The following is a 15,737-nucleotide window of genomic DNA, read 5'->3' on the forward strand; positions in this document are numbered from 1 at the left end:
AAACTGTAGTGTGTGTGTGTGTGTGTGTGTGTTTTCTTCTAAAAATTGTAATATAAACCACAGAATATACTTGAGAATTTACTTACTTTAAGATAAACAATTACCGATGTCAGTACTGTTCATGTGTAAACAACAGGCCACCTTAACCTACATTCTATCTTCAATAACTTGTTTTAAGGCATGAAGCTTTATAATGAGGAGTGGTTCTCAAGATAACACATTTAAGTATGACAGTCAGAACCATCCACTATCTGACACTATTCCCGCTGCCAGGATATGCATTCATTTGGATGAAGTAGCTTTGTGAATCTATCTTTGCTCTGCTGTCCAGTTCTTTTATTCGTTATTCTCACACGCCTCCTCCGTTAACTTACAAGTCCCGCAGTCATCACAGCAGTCCAAAACTCCAGTCTGAAACTCACTGGGCGGGTAGCCAGCACCATGCTGGGGCTGGGAAGTGACAGCTGCCATTTTCAGATAACTACTGTTAACAAAAAAGAGAAGTATTAAAAGTATAGGGGCATATTATGTTTGTTAATAAACTTTATTTTTATATTTTTTTGCACATTCACAAAACAAAGGCCATCTAAAACACCATACATGCATATATCCGCTACTTGTCGTATCAATGTGGTTCATGTTTGAATTTTTGACCTTTCAGAAAAAGAAGTCAATTTACTTAATTTTTTTTTTTTTTTTTAAATGGATAAAAAAAATGGCACAGTCTTTAAAATGGAGCCCTTTGTGTATAAAGTTTGTAACAAACATTTCACAATTTAGTCTATTCAGTGTACTTATTAAAAATATTTTCAAGCAATAAAAAAAATAAATAAATAAATCGGACTCACCACCTTTCTCGTTGGATGTTTCAATACAGGTGCTCTTCGGAGGGAAGTGGAACTCTTTTATACTGTGTGTGTTTTGCAGCCCCCTGAGTCTTATCTGAACATAGACACCGGAATCCAAAGGTTTAATGCAGTCTGACATGCTCTGTAAATTTTATAGACCACAATAAATTGAGAGTAAATACTGGTTGATACATACAGAATGCTAAAACATCTGACTGTTTCACTAACACATCTTATAAGTATTATATACTTAAAACACATGACCAATAAACTATTAACTAAACTGTTCCTATAAAGTCCAGACTGGGTCCAATTTCCAAAGGTTTCTCTTCAGTTTATAGTCCCCCCATTTTTCCAACTTTGTTTCTTGTTAGTCTTATAAAATTATTATTAGTTTTCTTTTTCAGAAAGTGATACTAGGTTGGTAATAGAAAGCCAGGATAACGTATCTAAAAGACAAGTCTCACAGTGTGGTGGGAAAATTACACCTTATGCAATTTATGTATTAACCTCTGAGCTGTCTGTACATGGGTTTGCTTAGCCTGTGTGACTTAAAAAGGGATGACAGCAATGTGATAAGAGGTTTGAAGTTTATTTTCTATAATGTTTAAAATCAAGAAATACACTTATGTAGTCTGGACGCTTCTCTTCCTCTTTCAGTCTTCATCACACAGCTTGTTAAGGGGGTCTAAGGTGGACTGGAAATGTCCCTATTTAGTCATGCTTTGAAGTAGACTGCAAAAGAGCCTACGTGACAAGACAGAGATTGTCATGGTGCCAGGAGGAACAAGACATGTTTGCTAAAGCCATAATAAGTTTATTATAAGTAGTTATGATATTAGTGATATGATAACTTGATGGGGCACTTTAATGCTGCTACTGCTATGATTGTTTAGGGTTTCCATGCTCAGGTTTAAATGCTATTACAGGTTATAAGATTTATGTATCATGTAATGATAATGTGTTATGATCGGTAGTTGTCTGTGAAGATACATCCTCTTTCATTCTAAATGTCACGTGGCCCTTATAGGGAATTGAAAAAGTACTGACATTTAGCTAGAAAGAGGAAGTTCTGTTTCTTTAGCGAACATAAGCTGCTTCCGTGGCACTTTGCAAGAAATGCCACTGACTTTTATTTTAGGGGGGGGGGGGGGCTTGCAATTTAAATATGATTGTTATGATTGGTCTCATTTTAATCTTCAGAGTTGTTGCTATCTGCTAATATTGAATTAAGCTTCTGTGATTGGCTTGCAATAACTATAGGTTACAAGGTATATATTATGCATACAAGCTCTGCAGAACTCAGAACTTTGCTAGTCTTCCTAACACCTGCGTGTGTTGAGATCATTCTCAGGTTTGCAAACTTTAACTATTAGATTTATTTACTCAATCTTGCCTGCTCTACTGAGTCTCTGTCTTACAGAAGTTTAAAGTGTAAACTTCCACCACAACAGGGAATGATGTTGTAATATACTCATGATTCAATTATTTTATTAACAGCATGTGATAAAAACAATCCATCTCCGGACACACTTCTTCAGTGTACCCTAATTAAAACAAACCGCAGTTTGGACAATACACAATGTCAGTTTCTGAAATGCATTTATTAAAAGTACAGTACGAACAGTCAATGTTGACCCTCAGCTTCAAAGCACTTCTTATTTTTTCCCTGTAGCCTGTTCTACAACATTATTGTTATTTCTGTCTCTCCATAAATTTCCCAGAACTATTCCCACGAACAGCAGGAGTCCCAGAGTTCGATTAGAAGTGAATTTCTTCCAGCAGTCTTCATGTTTGTTGATATCCAATGAGTAAATCTTCGAGGTAAAAAGAAAATGATCTGATCAATTGTTTATGGCAGTGGTTTTAAGTTTTTATTTTTTTTTAAATTACCCCTACTGTCTCGAGGTTTCAGCTCATGTACCCCTTTACAGTTTTTACAACAGTTGCACTAAAAGGCAGAATAATCTGACTAACTCTAAGCCCCCCCCCACCCCACAAACTTATAATATATATAATTGGTCACAAGATTTATTTTTAATACAGGCACCTGGTACTATACAAGCTTAAAGAAAGATCTAGTTTCCTTGCCTTCCTCCAGGAAGTCTGTTACTGTTTTAGCTCCATGCTCAATTCACCTCAGCAGTGTCTTCTAGGTCACAGCATGTTACTGGATGAAAGCATGTTAGTCAATAGGAGAGGCATCTGATTGATAATTGACACGTAAGAAGCCAGTGAATGGGTGGGCACAAACAGACTTTTGGCCCATCGGGTCAACCAGGGTGCAATAGTCTCACCTGGTATGCAAGATGAGCTCCCACCACAGCGAGCGCTCCATAGTAGGGTAGAGTCTGGTCACAGCTGACCCCGGTCACTATCAGTCCAAACAGCATCGCCGCACTAAACCCACAGAGCCAGGGCTTCGTCTGCTCCTGGAACCGGAGAGCAGTGGACTTCACGCCCACAAGGACATCGTCTGCCTTGTCCTGGGAAAGAAAGAAAAAAAAAAAAGACTTTAGCTGAATCTTAAATTCAAGATATTCAAGATATCACTTTTTGACTGCTTATTTCTCCTAATCAAATCGACCCGAAGTAAGATGCCGATATCCACGTGGCGTCAAGAGTGTCTAGATCTGCACAGAAATACAAGTAGAATGGCATTCAAACAATTGGGGTACAGGAACTGTGACAATATGTTAAGTTTTCCAATAACGTCTTCTTGTTTCGATTCACTTTGTACATTGTTTTCTGTTTCAGTCATCACATCCCTTTCATTTTAACCACTTGATGGTTCCACAGCTTGTCTATAGTATTTGTGATTTATTTATTGTACACTAGCAGATTAACGTATCATTTATTGATGTTATTTTGTGAAAAAAAAAAATTTAAATATGATATTAAAAAAAAAACTTGAATAGAGACCACATGGGTGCTTTAAAGTTTTAAAAAAAGTCACCAGGATATGATGACCAATCCTGGTCCTGGAGGGCCAATCCACTCCAGGTTGAACAGGTAAAATGAGATCATTAACTACAGGGTCTGGGTGGAGGTTTAATTGGTTCAGTTAAACAATTTAGCACAGGGCTGGAACAAAGGCTAGGATTGGAAAGGCTAAATTTGGCCACCCTTGACATAGTGATTCTAACCAACAGCAAGAACACATTAGTCAAGACCTGTACCAAGTTGCTGTTTACAATAGCACAATGAATCCTACATTAAAGACCCCCAGTACTGATGCAATCCCAGTCTACAGTGACCACTGAGGAATCCTATGTAAATATGCATTCCTGGGCTCCATGATGTAAAAAACAATTGCAGCAAAGACATCATTGTACACATTCCCCAGTAGTGAATTATTATCATATATTATACAGCAGATACAAGATTAACACTTGTACCTGCTAAAAAACACGTGGGATAAGAGCTGGTTAAGATAACAATGGAGCCTACTATTCTTTTGGCTGTTGGTGTTTCCCAACTTCATGGACACCATACCTATGATTCCAAGACCAAACCCTAGTGTAATAAAACACATTACTAACTGACTCTGTTAGGTCAATAACTTTACAGTTGTCATTTGGCTAAAAGCTGCACTTCTCTTTGCACCAAGATCTCTGCAATCAAGAGGCTAATTGCTAGTGTATTAGCAGCAAAGGGCACTTTCAAGAGAATTCTCCAAGGTTTACAGAAATGTTCTTCAAGGGAACTGCCCGATCCGATGAAGGGCATGACTGATACAAGAGAACATTTATTCACTGACAGTTCTGTTAAGGCAGACAGCTGCTCTTTGCCTTGCTTTACATTAAGGACATAGTAGTACATGAATCAGTTAGTCCTGATTTCTTTTTTTATTGCACATTTATTTTGTTAAATTTATCACACTGTTTTAAGGACTGTTTTTCTAAGGTTTATTTGTTTTAAGAGAGTTTATAAACATTCTCTTAAGTTAAACAGTTCTCAATGCCACTTGTGTAATGCAAGTTTCCTTTAATAAATGTTTTACATGGCAATACAAATATATAAATTATTACAACCCCCCCCCCGTTTTAATGAATGGTTTGTTAAGACCTACTTTTTTAAAGTCAATAATAAGTACTCCACTTATTATCTTTTCATTTAATTTCTTAACCTGTCCACTTCTTCAATAACTGACCTGATGGATGCTTCCGGCTCAGTATTGCCAGACAGCAGAAGTGGAACTTTGCTAACAGTCAAAATGGAACGTCATTAAAGTGTGATACCATGCAATAAAAATATGTGAAAAAGTAAACAAGGAGTATGAAAGTCCTGTTATTTCAAAAGGTGACACCTGTATCATGCTGTAATGATTCTAATATATATTAACCAAGGGTACCTGCACAACTGTCATAATTGTTTGACAGTCACTCCAATCTTTCTGCACAAATTAGACAAGACACTTAATACCGCATGCATATCAAAATGTTACTGATTAGATTAAATCAGCAGTCAATGTGTGGAATCGTAACTAGCTTGCCCCCTCTCCCACCATTTGTAATTCATGTTGATGGCATTTACTGTTACAGCAGAAATGGGGCATGGAGGGGGGCAAGTTAGATTTTGTAGATTTCTACAGATGGCTGGACCCTTTATTCTAACTTGGCTGTTTTTTCGAAAATGTTTTGGTCAGACAGAGATGGACTTGTGTTTTGTCAGTAAGTACATCTGTAGGCATCTACTAAAATATAAATGTTTCAGTTTCTATTAAGGAAAATGTTTCCGTGTCTAGGGTGTTTTGGTAGTAACAGATGGGAAACTACATTTAAAACAGGAAAGTTAATTTCTTATTATAGCCTTGGTTGTTTAAGTTTTTTTTTTTTTTTTTTTTTTTTACAGCTAGCTTTAATCTACGTGAACAAAATTCAGTTAAATATTAAACTGCCACTTAGTGCTATAGAATTATAGGCTATAAAAATGAAATCCTAGGTGTGACAACCCTACCTTACACAACCCTGTTAAGATACACACACATGTCTTTCAGATGCTTAGATTGGCATCTAATTAAGAATGATTTTCAAAGGCATAAAATGTAATAACAGTGCCTTAGACATTTAGAAATGTTTTTCAAAAGTATTTCTTTTTTTTAATGTTAGAATTACAATAGTATTTTCTTTTAACTAAAAGCAATGTGATTTAAGAGTTTAAACAGTACTAGGTTTTGTTTGTCAGCTGGTCATGTTTCTTGAGGGTTAACAGTAAGAGAGCTGAAGGTGAGCGAGTCCGCTGTTTTCACCCAAGAGGAAATTAGAAGCTTAAGCTCTTTCTCGATGTCACTGAAGACTTTTAGACAAAATGTTTGTCATTGAATGTACAATTTAAAAAAAAAATCCATCCAAAACAAACATAACATATTTGAATTCATTACTTTAATCTTAAATATAGTGAACATGGTTTAAATAACAATGACCTGTTTATTTATTTTGCTAATGGTCATTTATACCTGTCAAGATTATGTTTTAGGTTATTATTCCCTCTAGTTGCAGGAGATCCTTAAGGCAGCCAAGCCCCACACCTTTTAAGCAACTACCACAGACTTAATAAAGCAATACATGTTTTAAATAAATCAAGATTATTATAAACCCTCAACATGGTCTTCAAGCCAGTAATCTGTGACACCTGCTTGATGTGGGAAATCCGAGAAAACCCAGCGGAGCTAAACAAAGTAAAGTGCCGCGCGATCCAGGATTTGCATAAACTAGTAAGTATGCTAGAAATGGAGCTGGAAGAAGTGCGACAGCAACAGGATCTTGAGGAACTGGCACACCCACAATTCATGGAAGTCTGCATCACCCCTAACAGACTGAAAGCCACCAAGGAGATAGAAGGTCAGAACAGCTGGGTTCAGGTAGGCAGAAGCAGGGAAAAAAAGAAACTTCGTCAAACACAACCACCAGAAATCAAAACAACCAACAAATTTGAGTCACTTCAGAATTTTGATGAGCAGAACCAACAACAAGAGAATGAAAGGAACAACATCCAGGACCCCACTGACAGTGGTGACCAGACAGCAAAAAGAAGGGAGGTCATGATTGTTGGGGACTCCATATTGAGAAACACAGCAAGTTCAATTCGCAGTTTGGACCCCCTTACTACAACAGTGTGCTGCCTTCCGGGGGCCTCGGTCAAGCACATCACTGAGAACGTGGACAGGCTCCTAGAACGAACAGGGGACGACCCGGTAGTAGTCGTCCACATCGGTACAAACAACATTGGAAGAGACAGACCAAAATCCCTGCAAAACAAATTCAGAGAGCTAGGAAGGAAATTAAAAGAGAAAACCAAAACTGTGGTATTTTCTGGTATACTACTGGCACCTTGCAAAGGACCATATGGACAGCTGGAAATAATTAATCAAAACGCATGGCTGAAGATGTGGTGCACACGGGAAGGCTTCACCTATCTTGATCATTGGACCACATTCTACAACAAGGACTATCTGTATAGACGGGATGGACTGCACTTAAATAACAAGGGAACCAGTCTACTTGGAGAAAAGATCCTCGAGCAGGTTCAGAAGCATTTCAACTAGAAAGGAAGGGGATTAATCAACAAAAAAACAGAAGGGAGACCGCATCAAAACAAGAACAACAACTCAGGTAAGACAACCATTAAATGTATTTATCTAAATGCTAGAAGTATCAGAAACAAAATTCTAGAACTTGAAGCTACTGCACTAACAGGTAACTATGATGTGATAGGTGTTACAGAAACTTGGTTGTCTGAGAGTGATGGGGACGAATATAATATTTGTGGGTATACACTGTATAGGAAAGACAGGCAGGACAGAAGAGGAGGAGGGGTAGAGCTATACATAAGAAACAGTCTTGAAGCCCAGGTGTTAAACCTGGACAAAGAAAATAAAACCGAATCAATATGGGTCAGAATAACGGACAAAAATTAAAAGGGCATAATAATAGGAGCATGCTATAGACCGCCAGATTCAGACGGTGAGCACAATAATCTGTTATACAATGACATTAGAAATGCGTGTAGCAAAGGAGAAGCCATACTAATGGGGGATTTCAACTTCCCCCAAATAAAATGGGAAAACCCGATGGGTAGCACGAAGGATGAAATAGAAATGGTGGAAATGACAAATGACTGCTTCCTAACACAATTTGTCAAGGCACCGACTAGAGGGGAGGCATGCCTTGATTTAGTCTTTTCAAATAACGAAGATAGAATAACTAAAACAGAGGTCAGAGAACCACTGGCAAACTCAGACCACAACATGGTCTCATTTGAAGTGCTTTTTAAAACCCCAAAAGTAATGACTAAAGCTAAGGTTTACAATTTTAGAAAAGCAAACTATGAAGGTATGAAACAGAGACTAACAGAAGTAGATTGGAGTAAAATAGAGAAAACACCCACAGAAGAAGGATGGTTGTTCTTCAAAAATGTAGTACTAGAGGCGCAAAACAATTACATCCCTAAAGTAGACAAATCTAAATGTAAAACTAAATTGCCAAAATGGTTTAATAGATCAATTAAAAAAAATATTCAGCGAAAAAAGGCACTTTACAGAGAATTAAAAAAGGACCAAAAAGAAAGTACGCAGAAAGAGTACAGAACTGTAAACAAAAAAAAAAAAGTCAAAAAGGAAGTTAGAAAGGCCAACATTGCTAAGGGAGCTAAAACCAATTCCAAAATGTTTTTCCAATATTACAACAGCAAGCGAACATTCAAAGAGGAGATTAAATGTTTAAGAGATACAAATGGCAAAATCATAGATGAAGAAAAAAAATAGCAAATATATTAAATGATTACTTTTCACAAGTTTTTACAAAGGAAGATACTGACAACATGCCCCACATGTCATCCAGTTCCTATCCAGTTTTAACTAACTTTAGCATAACTGAGGCAGAAGTGTTAAAGGGACTAGGAGCTCTTAAAATAAACAAATCCCCTGGGCCGGATGAGATCCTCCCAGTAGTACTCAAAGAAATGAAAGAAGTTATTTACAAACCGCTAACCAAGATCATGCAGCAGTCTCTTGACACAGGGGTGGTACCGACAGACTGGAAAATTGCAAACGTAATACCGATCCACAAAAAGGGAAACAAAACTGAACCAGGTAACTACAGACCAGTAAGCCTGACTTCTATTATATGCAAACTTATGGAAACTATAATAAGATCCAAAATGGAAAATTACCTATATGGTAACAGGGTCCTGGGAGACAGTCAACATGGTTTTATGAAAGGGAAATCGTGTCTAACTAACTTGCTTGATTTTTTTGAGGATGCAACATCGATAATGGATAATTGCAAAGCATATGACATGGTTTATTTAGATTTCCAGAAAGCTTTTGACAAAGTCCCGCACAAAAGATTAATTCTCAAACTGAACACAGTTGGGATTCAAGGAAACACATGTACATGGATTAGGGAGTGGTTAACATGTAGAAAACAGAAAGTACTGATTAGAGGAAAAACCTCAGAATGGAGTGTGGTAACCAGTGGTGTACCACAGGGATCAGTATTAGGTCCTCTGCTATTCCTAATCTACATTAATGATTTAGATTCTGGTATAGTAAGCAAACTTGTTAAATTTGCAGACGACACAAAAGTAGGAGGAGTGGCAAACACTGTTGCAGCAGCAAAGGTCATTCAAAATGATCTAGACAAGATTCAGAACTGGGCAGACACATGGCAAATGACATTTAATAGAGAAAAGTGTAAGGTACTGCACGCAGGAAATAAAAATGTACATTATAAATATCATATGGGAGATACTGAAATTGGAGAAGGAATCTATGAAAAAGACCTAGGAGTTTTTGTTGACTCAGAAATGTCTTCATCTAGACAATGTGGGGAAGCTATAAAAAAAGGCTAACAAGATGCTCGGATACATTGTGAAAATTTAAATCAAGGAAAGTAATGTTAAAACTGTACAATGCACTAGTAAGACCTCATCTTGAATATTGTGTGCAGTTCTGGTCACCTTGCTATAAAAAAGATATTGCTGCGCTAGAAAGAGTGCAAAGAAGAGCGACCAGAATTATTCCGGGCTTAAAAGGCATGTCATATGCAGACAGGCTAAAAGAATTGAATCTGTTCAGTCTTGAACAAAGACGACTACGTGGTGACCTAATTCAAGCATTCAAAATTCTAAAAGGTATTGACAGTGTCGACCCAAGGGACTTTTTCAGCCTGAAAAAAGAAACAAGGACCAGGGTTCACAAATGGAGATTAGACAAAGGGGCATTCAGAACAGAAAATAGGAGGCACTTTTTTACACAGAGAATTGTGAGGGTCTGGAATCAACTCCCCAGTAATGTTATTGAAGCTGACACCCTGGGATCCTTCAAGAAGCTGCTTGATGAGATTTTGGGATCAATAAGCTACTAACAACCAAACGAGCAAGATGGGCCGAATGGCCTCCTCTCATTTGTAAACTTTCTTATGTTCTTCTTATGTTCTTATCCTTTATCGCTCTAAATAAAGCAGATGCTTGGCTTCATACATACCATTACTGATTAACTTGGAGATTAAAAAACAATTAAAAAAACAGTACATAAACATGTAAACACTTCAGCCATTTCGTGTTTAACATGTTTATAGCATGCAGGTTAATGAACATACGGTAGTTAATAATCCTACCTACAAGGATTGTTGTTAGCTACCAACAAAACGCTTCTGGACAATACTGTTGACTGAACTGTAATTATCATGTGGTAACAAGGAAAGATTAATTCATGTTGTAGATATTTTTAGAAACAAAGAGGTCTGTAAAATACTTTAGGAAAACCCGTCGGGAGAAGTTTATTTTAAAACAATATAACAGAGCATTCAAACAACTATCTCGAGCCTGAAGGCCATTCCTGCAAGTGGAATTAAGTAGCACTGCCTGGGCTGGGGCGAGGACAGCCTGCTGAAAACCTAGCTTTGAGATAACTTCATCTTTGAACAATGTTATAAGTACTAGGCTTGACCTGAAAATAAAAAAAATAACCCACAAACAGGCTTGGTTGGTAGAGAATGAAATACTTGCTGTATCATCAGTAAAACAGCAGACCGGTATGAACACCAGCATAATTTAATTGAATGGCTTATCCTCTCTGTAGTCAGGAGGGCAGAAACAATGATTTCTATGGTAAATCGAGACAGTGATGAAAATGCTTTGATGAATTCCCTGCCTAATATAAGGCTAGGGAGATCAAAGCATTACCACAGGAACGAGGGAAGTGTTCTTATTAAGTCATGCACTTCTTCTCTGGACATGTTTTGGCACTTGTTCTTTATGATAGGCCTGTTGTCTCACCTGATGAGCATATATGGTGTCATATACCAAAGTCCACATAACACCGGAAAAATACAGAGGAAGGCAAACTGACCAATCGCAGGACCCCTTAATTGCTGACCATCCCAGGAGGGCTCCCCAGTTAAAAGTAAGACCTACAGGCAAAAGAAAAAAAACAATGCATGGTTTAGTGCTGAATACTGCAAAGGGGTTAATTTCCACTGAGCATACAGAAGAAACACAGCAAGGCAAAAGTTTCAGTTGGGAAATGAAGCTGTAGAGAGATTAGAATTGGATTTAGCTGTCAGCGAGTACAGCTGCACATGCAACAATACTGATAGCTCAATCATACTCCATACAAGATATTTTTACAATCACCAACACCCACAATTATTCAGACAGCTGCCAAATTGATTTGTATGCTTTCATTTAATTTGAGTAGGAGGGGGTTAAAAATGGACCGTATAAGATCATACCCTAAAATCAGCGACCCCGATTTGAACAAACGTTCTAAATGATGTAGGCAGTAATCACACAACTTGAATGTAAGGTAATGTACACAGGCTTACCTAAAACCAACTGTGGCCAGTATGTAATTCTCTTCATTAAAGGATAGGTTACCACTAGAGACAGTGAAGCAGCCCCAAGGGCGATACTGTAACAGAAACATTGACACTAATATATATCGATATATATATATAAGATGATTTCCGTTACATGAGAGTAGATGTTGCACTCCAAACTGAGTGACCCAAGTGGTTTAAAGTGGTTGTTATTATGGCGGATATTTGCGCAGTATTTTGAAAGTCATTTTGGTACATAATGTTATGTATCAATGTGTGTAAAAGTAAACCTGTATTTTAAAACCAACCCTAAATACACAGCATTGTGTTTGTTTTACATGATCTACTTACTATCTTAGTCAATTACCTAAACTGAAATCTTCAGTGACTCACTGAAAAAAACCTTTATTACTGGAACAATAGGGTTTCAATGCAATTAGGGTATGATGTCTTTATGTAGTAAATGATGCAGCAAATGGAAGTTTTAGATACTTCTAGAATACAAAATTGATTCAGTAGATTGACATGCTTTGGGTCTGACCAATTAGCAAAGGATTATGATTTAGTATTTGTGCAATTTTCCTGTCCATACAGGCTTTAAATGTTTTCTTGTAAGGACGGTTTGTGTGATTTGATTTGAAACTTTATATGCACTAGTTTGATAGTGGGAAAACGAAACCCACGCTCTAATATAGAATCCATGTTAATAATCTTTTCCAAGCACTTCTCTAGGATTACCTCACCTTCAGCTGGTTTCCCAAACGCTGTACCGATAAGCAGTTGCTACTTTCCACGAAATCATTTTAAATGGATGTAGGTGACACAGTAAAATTAACAGATACAGAAATGTACCCACAATTTATTACACTAGATATGAAGAAATTTCAATGGGAGGCTGAGTTATTATGAAACGTATATAATCTGACCAACCCTCTACAAATATACAGAACACATAAACTGACCCTTGACCCGTTCTGTCACCTGCCAACGTAATCAGGTTACTGTAACCAGTAAGTGTGCTCTGGTAATGGTAAACAACATAAACTACTCGCAAAGTAAACCAAAAAATGACAGATATTTAAATTCATAATTTTAGAAATAACAAAGAAACTGTGCTCTAATTTTAATGTAAAAAAAAAGACAAGCGGTGTGTGTTGTATTACCTGTAGTAATTCAAACACAGCAGTACACCCAGTGCCACACTAAGCTGCCCCCCCAGGAACACCAGGGCCTGGAAACGGGTGATCTCTCCTGCTGCTATTGGGCGGCTTGCTGTCCGCGAAACCTGCACAATACAATATGTTGCCCTTACTATCATTAACCTGTGCCAAAGAATGCCCTTACCAAGTCTTATCTCCATTGTGATTGCTTTCAGGGGATAATAAGACCAAGACAAACAATCTTCATCAGTGTTATCACAGCAATGTTTTTTAATTTTTTCTTTTTCTACTTGCTGCAAATCAGTTTTCTACAGTTCTAAAGATGAGGATGAATAAATGCAAACAAACAAAAAAAAGGAATACATTGGCGATGGCTTATGTACAACGAAAACTGATGAAACATTAAAATGTTTACATACTTCATCATGCTTTTGTTAAACAGACCTGAACAGACCTTTCTTTCTCGCCACCTAACCTCAAAGCTAAGTCAACAGAACAGCCTGGGAATGTAAATTACAGCACTGTATTATTTACAGGTGTGTTACACAGCGCGGAAACATCATACAAATGCAACCAGTTAAAGGAGAGGCGTACCTTTTTATCAAAATCTTTGTCCCACATGTCATTAATGGTACAGCCAGCCCCCCTCATTAGAACCGCTCCTGTTCCAAACAGCATCAGCATGTAGAGATCAGGGAGGCAGCCTGGCTCTGCGGCCAGACCAATACTCCACATGCAGGGCAAATACAGCAGCCATGTGCCTGCAAGATAAATCCAAAGAGATGTGTAAGTCAGAAGGAGACATTGAGTGACTCGTGTCTCTCTAGCTAAAGTTTAGAAATGTGTTCCTAGTAAATATAATTACATAATGTAATTAACAAATGATTGTCAGCCTGACGAAGTCCAGGATATTAATCTTTTATTGAAAGTATTTTTTTTAATTTCACCTCTATAGAATTAATGATTGATCAAAGAATAAAGTAGCTGTTTTCACAGTAAACATGAGGGCTTACCGGTGGTGTTGTGTTGCTTACTTATGCATGAGGAAACTAGATAGGGCACACACTATTAAAGGAAGGGTTCCTTTATTTACTTCTGAACCCTGACACTACTGGTAGGCTCTCTGGTGTACTGATCATCCTACCCACAGGTTCCAGTTATTTATTTGCTTTATATTTAGTGTTCTTTAACCAAATATTTTTGCTTGTGCCACGCTTTTAAAGAGACTGGCAATCGTTCTGCAAAATGTAGCAATTTTCTGTCAACAGTATGAGATAATAATCTCACAACTGCACGAGAGTTTGAGCCAGTGTACGTTACCAGATTAGATGTCTCTAATACCCTATTCACTCAACCTAAATAATGAGACTGTATTGCAATGGGAACCTTATTGCCAACCCTGTGGAGCACTGGTCTTTCATTCCAACCAGGTCCCTAATGATTTAATACCATCCAGTTCTTTTTAATGAGTATATTGATGAGCATATACTATACGACACACTCTCTCTCCACATAGTGTTGAAATTTCTATAGGATGTCTGTAAGCACTGTAATGTGGCAGGAAAGCAATACAAGTGTTGAGCGGTACTTGAGGAGTTGCATACCTCTTAGAAAACTAAAAACAACACTACAAATGTAAAAGCAGCAGTTTTAAACTTTTATGTAACCAATTCCTTTTTCAAAATTGTAATGACTTATTGACACAGAAGAACATACCAATGGGTTTATCGAACCTCATAAGCCTGAGGTAGGGCTGTACTGATTTTGGTGCTGAATTGACGATGCCAGCTGCTGACAGGCTGAACTGCCTTCTCATATTAAATACCACATTCTGCACCGGCTGAAGCAAGGGGCGGCTTCCCTGCTGCTTCTGAAAGTCTGTTTTGAGAGAAGCTGTGCTTGAAGAGAAATGATGCACACAGCCGGCCTTTCTTTCCCATTCGCGATGACCAGGAAAACAGGAGAGGCAGGAGCTAGAGCGAAGCCACGCACAAGAGAGCCGGGCCAGTAGTAGCACTCTAGATTTGGGCACGTTCATGGTGTTTCTCCTTTTAGCATATCCAACCGGATCCTTTAGGAGAATATCATAGAGATGAGGACATATAAATACATTTAAAACACACAAGTTTTTTTTTTTTTTACTCCCCACATTTGTTTTATAGCTATGTCTCAATAACGGCTCTTAACACAGGAAGACGTCATTCAAAGAAAGGTATAATGTTTATCAATGGTCTTGATCATCAGATACTGTTAATTACCTGTGCCCAATCAATTATAAACAGTATTTGTTTCATAACTGAGTGCTGGTTTATATTCTTTGGATGCCGTTTATTGCTATTTTGCTATTTTCGTTTTACAACAGTTTTTAGAAAGACAAAAAAAAAAAAACTCAACAAAATGGGTAGGGCACGTACCCTATACATAGATTTCAAATGTATGCCTACTGCCATCTGGGGGGCAATGTTGATATCTAACATTCTATCTTGGAATGGTATTTTCATATGTTCATCGTTAATAAGGACAATACGTTTTTTTTTTTGTTTTTTTTTGTTTTTTTTAACTTGGCCAACTATAACATAAGCTAAAAACAAACTTGCCATATTTATTAAGTTGTAGTGATAAACATGCATCAATAATAAATAAAGACACAAGGTATAACATTCATTTTCAGCCTACTTTAAATACAGTTGCTATTTTGTATATCAGCTACCTGTTACGCCCTTTCCCCGCGTTCCAGTCACTAATTTTAATAACACATGTATATGCATTGCCTCATTAAAAGTGAAGAAAATGCCTTACCTGCTTTCAGCACAGGAAACTCCTTTCCAGAGAGGAAGTTCTTTAACACGTCACCGGTGTACGGTTGTTGCATCGGAACATCTTAATGTAACACCCGGAGCCGAATA

General features: G+C 37.5%; 1 protein-coding gene across 5 annotated transcripts; it reads right to left on the reverse strand.

The window, feature by feature from the left end:
- Positions 1 to 391: 391 nt before the first annotated feature.
- On the reverse strand, positions 392 to 15,713 carry LOC121301321 (4-hydroxybenzoate polyprenyltransferase, mitochondrial-like). Of its 5 annotated transcripts, none has more exons than XM_041230624.1 (9): positions 15,631 to 15,713; positions 14,548 to 14,902; positions 13,426 to 13,592; positions 12,835 to 12,956; positions 11,678 to 11,763; positions 11,130 to 11,263; positions 3,146 to 3,334; positions 852 to 990; positions 392 to 484 (listed from the first exon to the last, which is right to left on the reverse strand). In XM_041230624.1, the coding sequence occupies exons 2-9, from the start codon at positions 14,867 to 14,869 to the stop codon at positions 474 to 476; spliced, it is 1,170 nt and encodes a 389-aa protein (XP_041086558.1). In that variant the 5' UTR covers positions 14,870 to 14,902; positions 15,631 to 15,713; the 3' UTR covers positions 392 to 473. The 5 variants fall into 5 exon arrangements, with proteins under 5 accessions (XP_041086558.1, XP_041086548.1, XP_041086569.1 ...); XM_041230614.1 differs by having other exon boundaries at positions 849 to 990; XM_041230635.1 differs by having other exon boundaries at positions 406 to 481; positions 849 to 990.
- Positions 15,714 to 15,737: the final 24 nt, after the last annotated feature.

Source organism: Polyodon spathula, chromosome 2 (assembly GCF_017654505.1).
Source record: "Polyodon spathula isolate WHYD16114869_AA chromosome 2, ASM1765450v1, whole genome shotgun sequence".
NCBI classification, from domain to species: Eukaryota; Metazoa; Chordata; class Actinopteri; order Acipenseriformes; family Polyodontidae; genus Polyodon; species Polyodon spathula.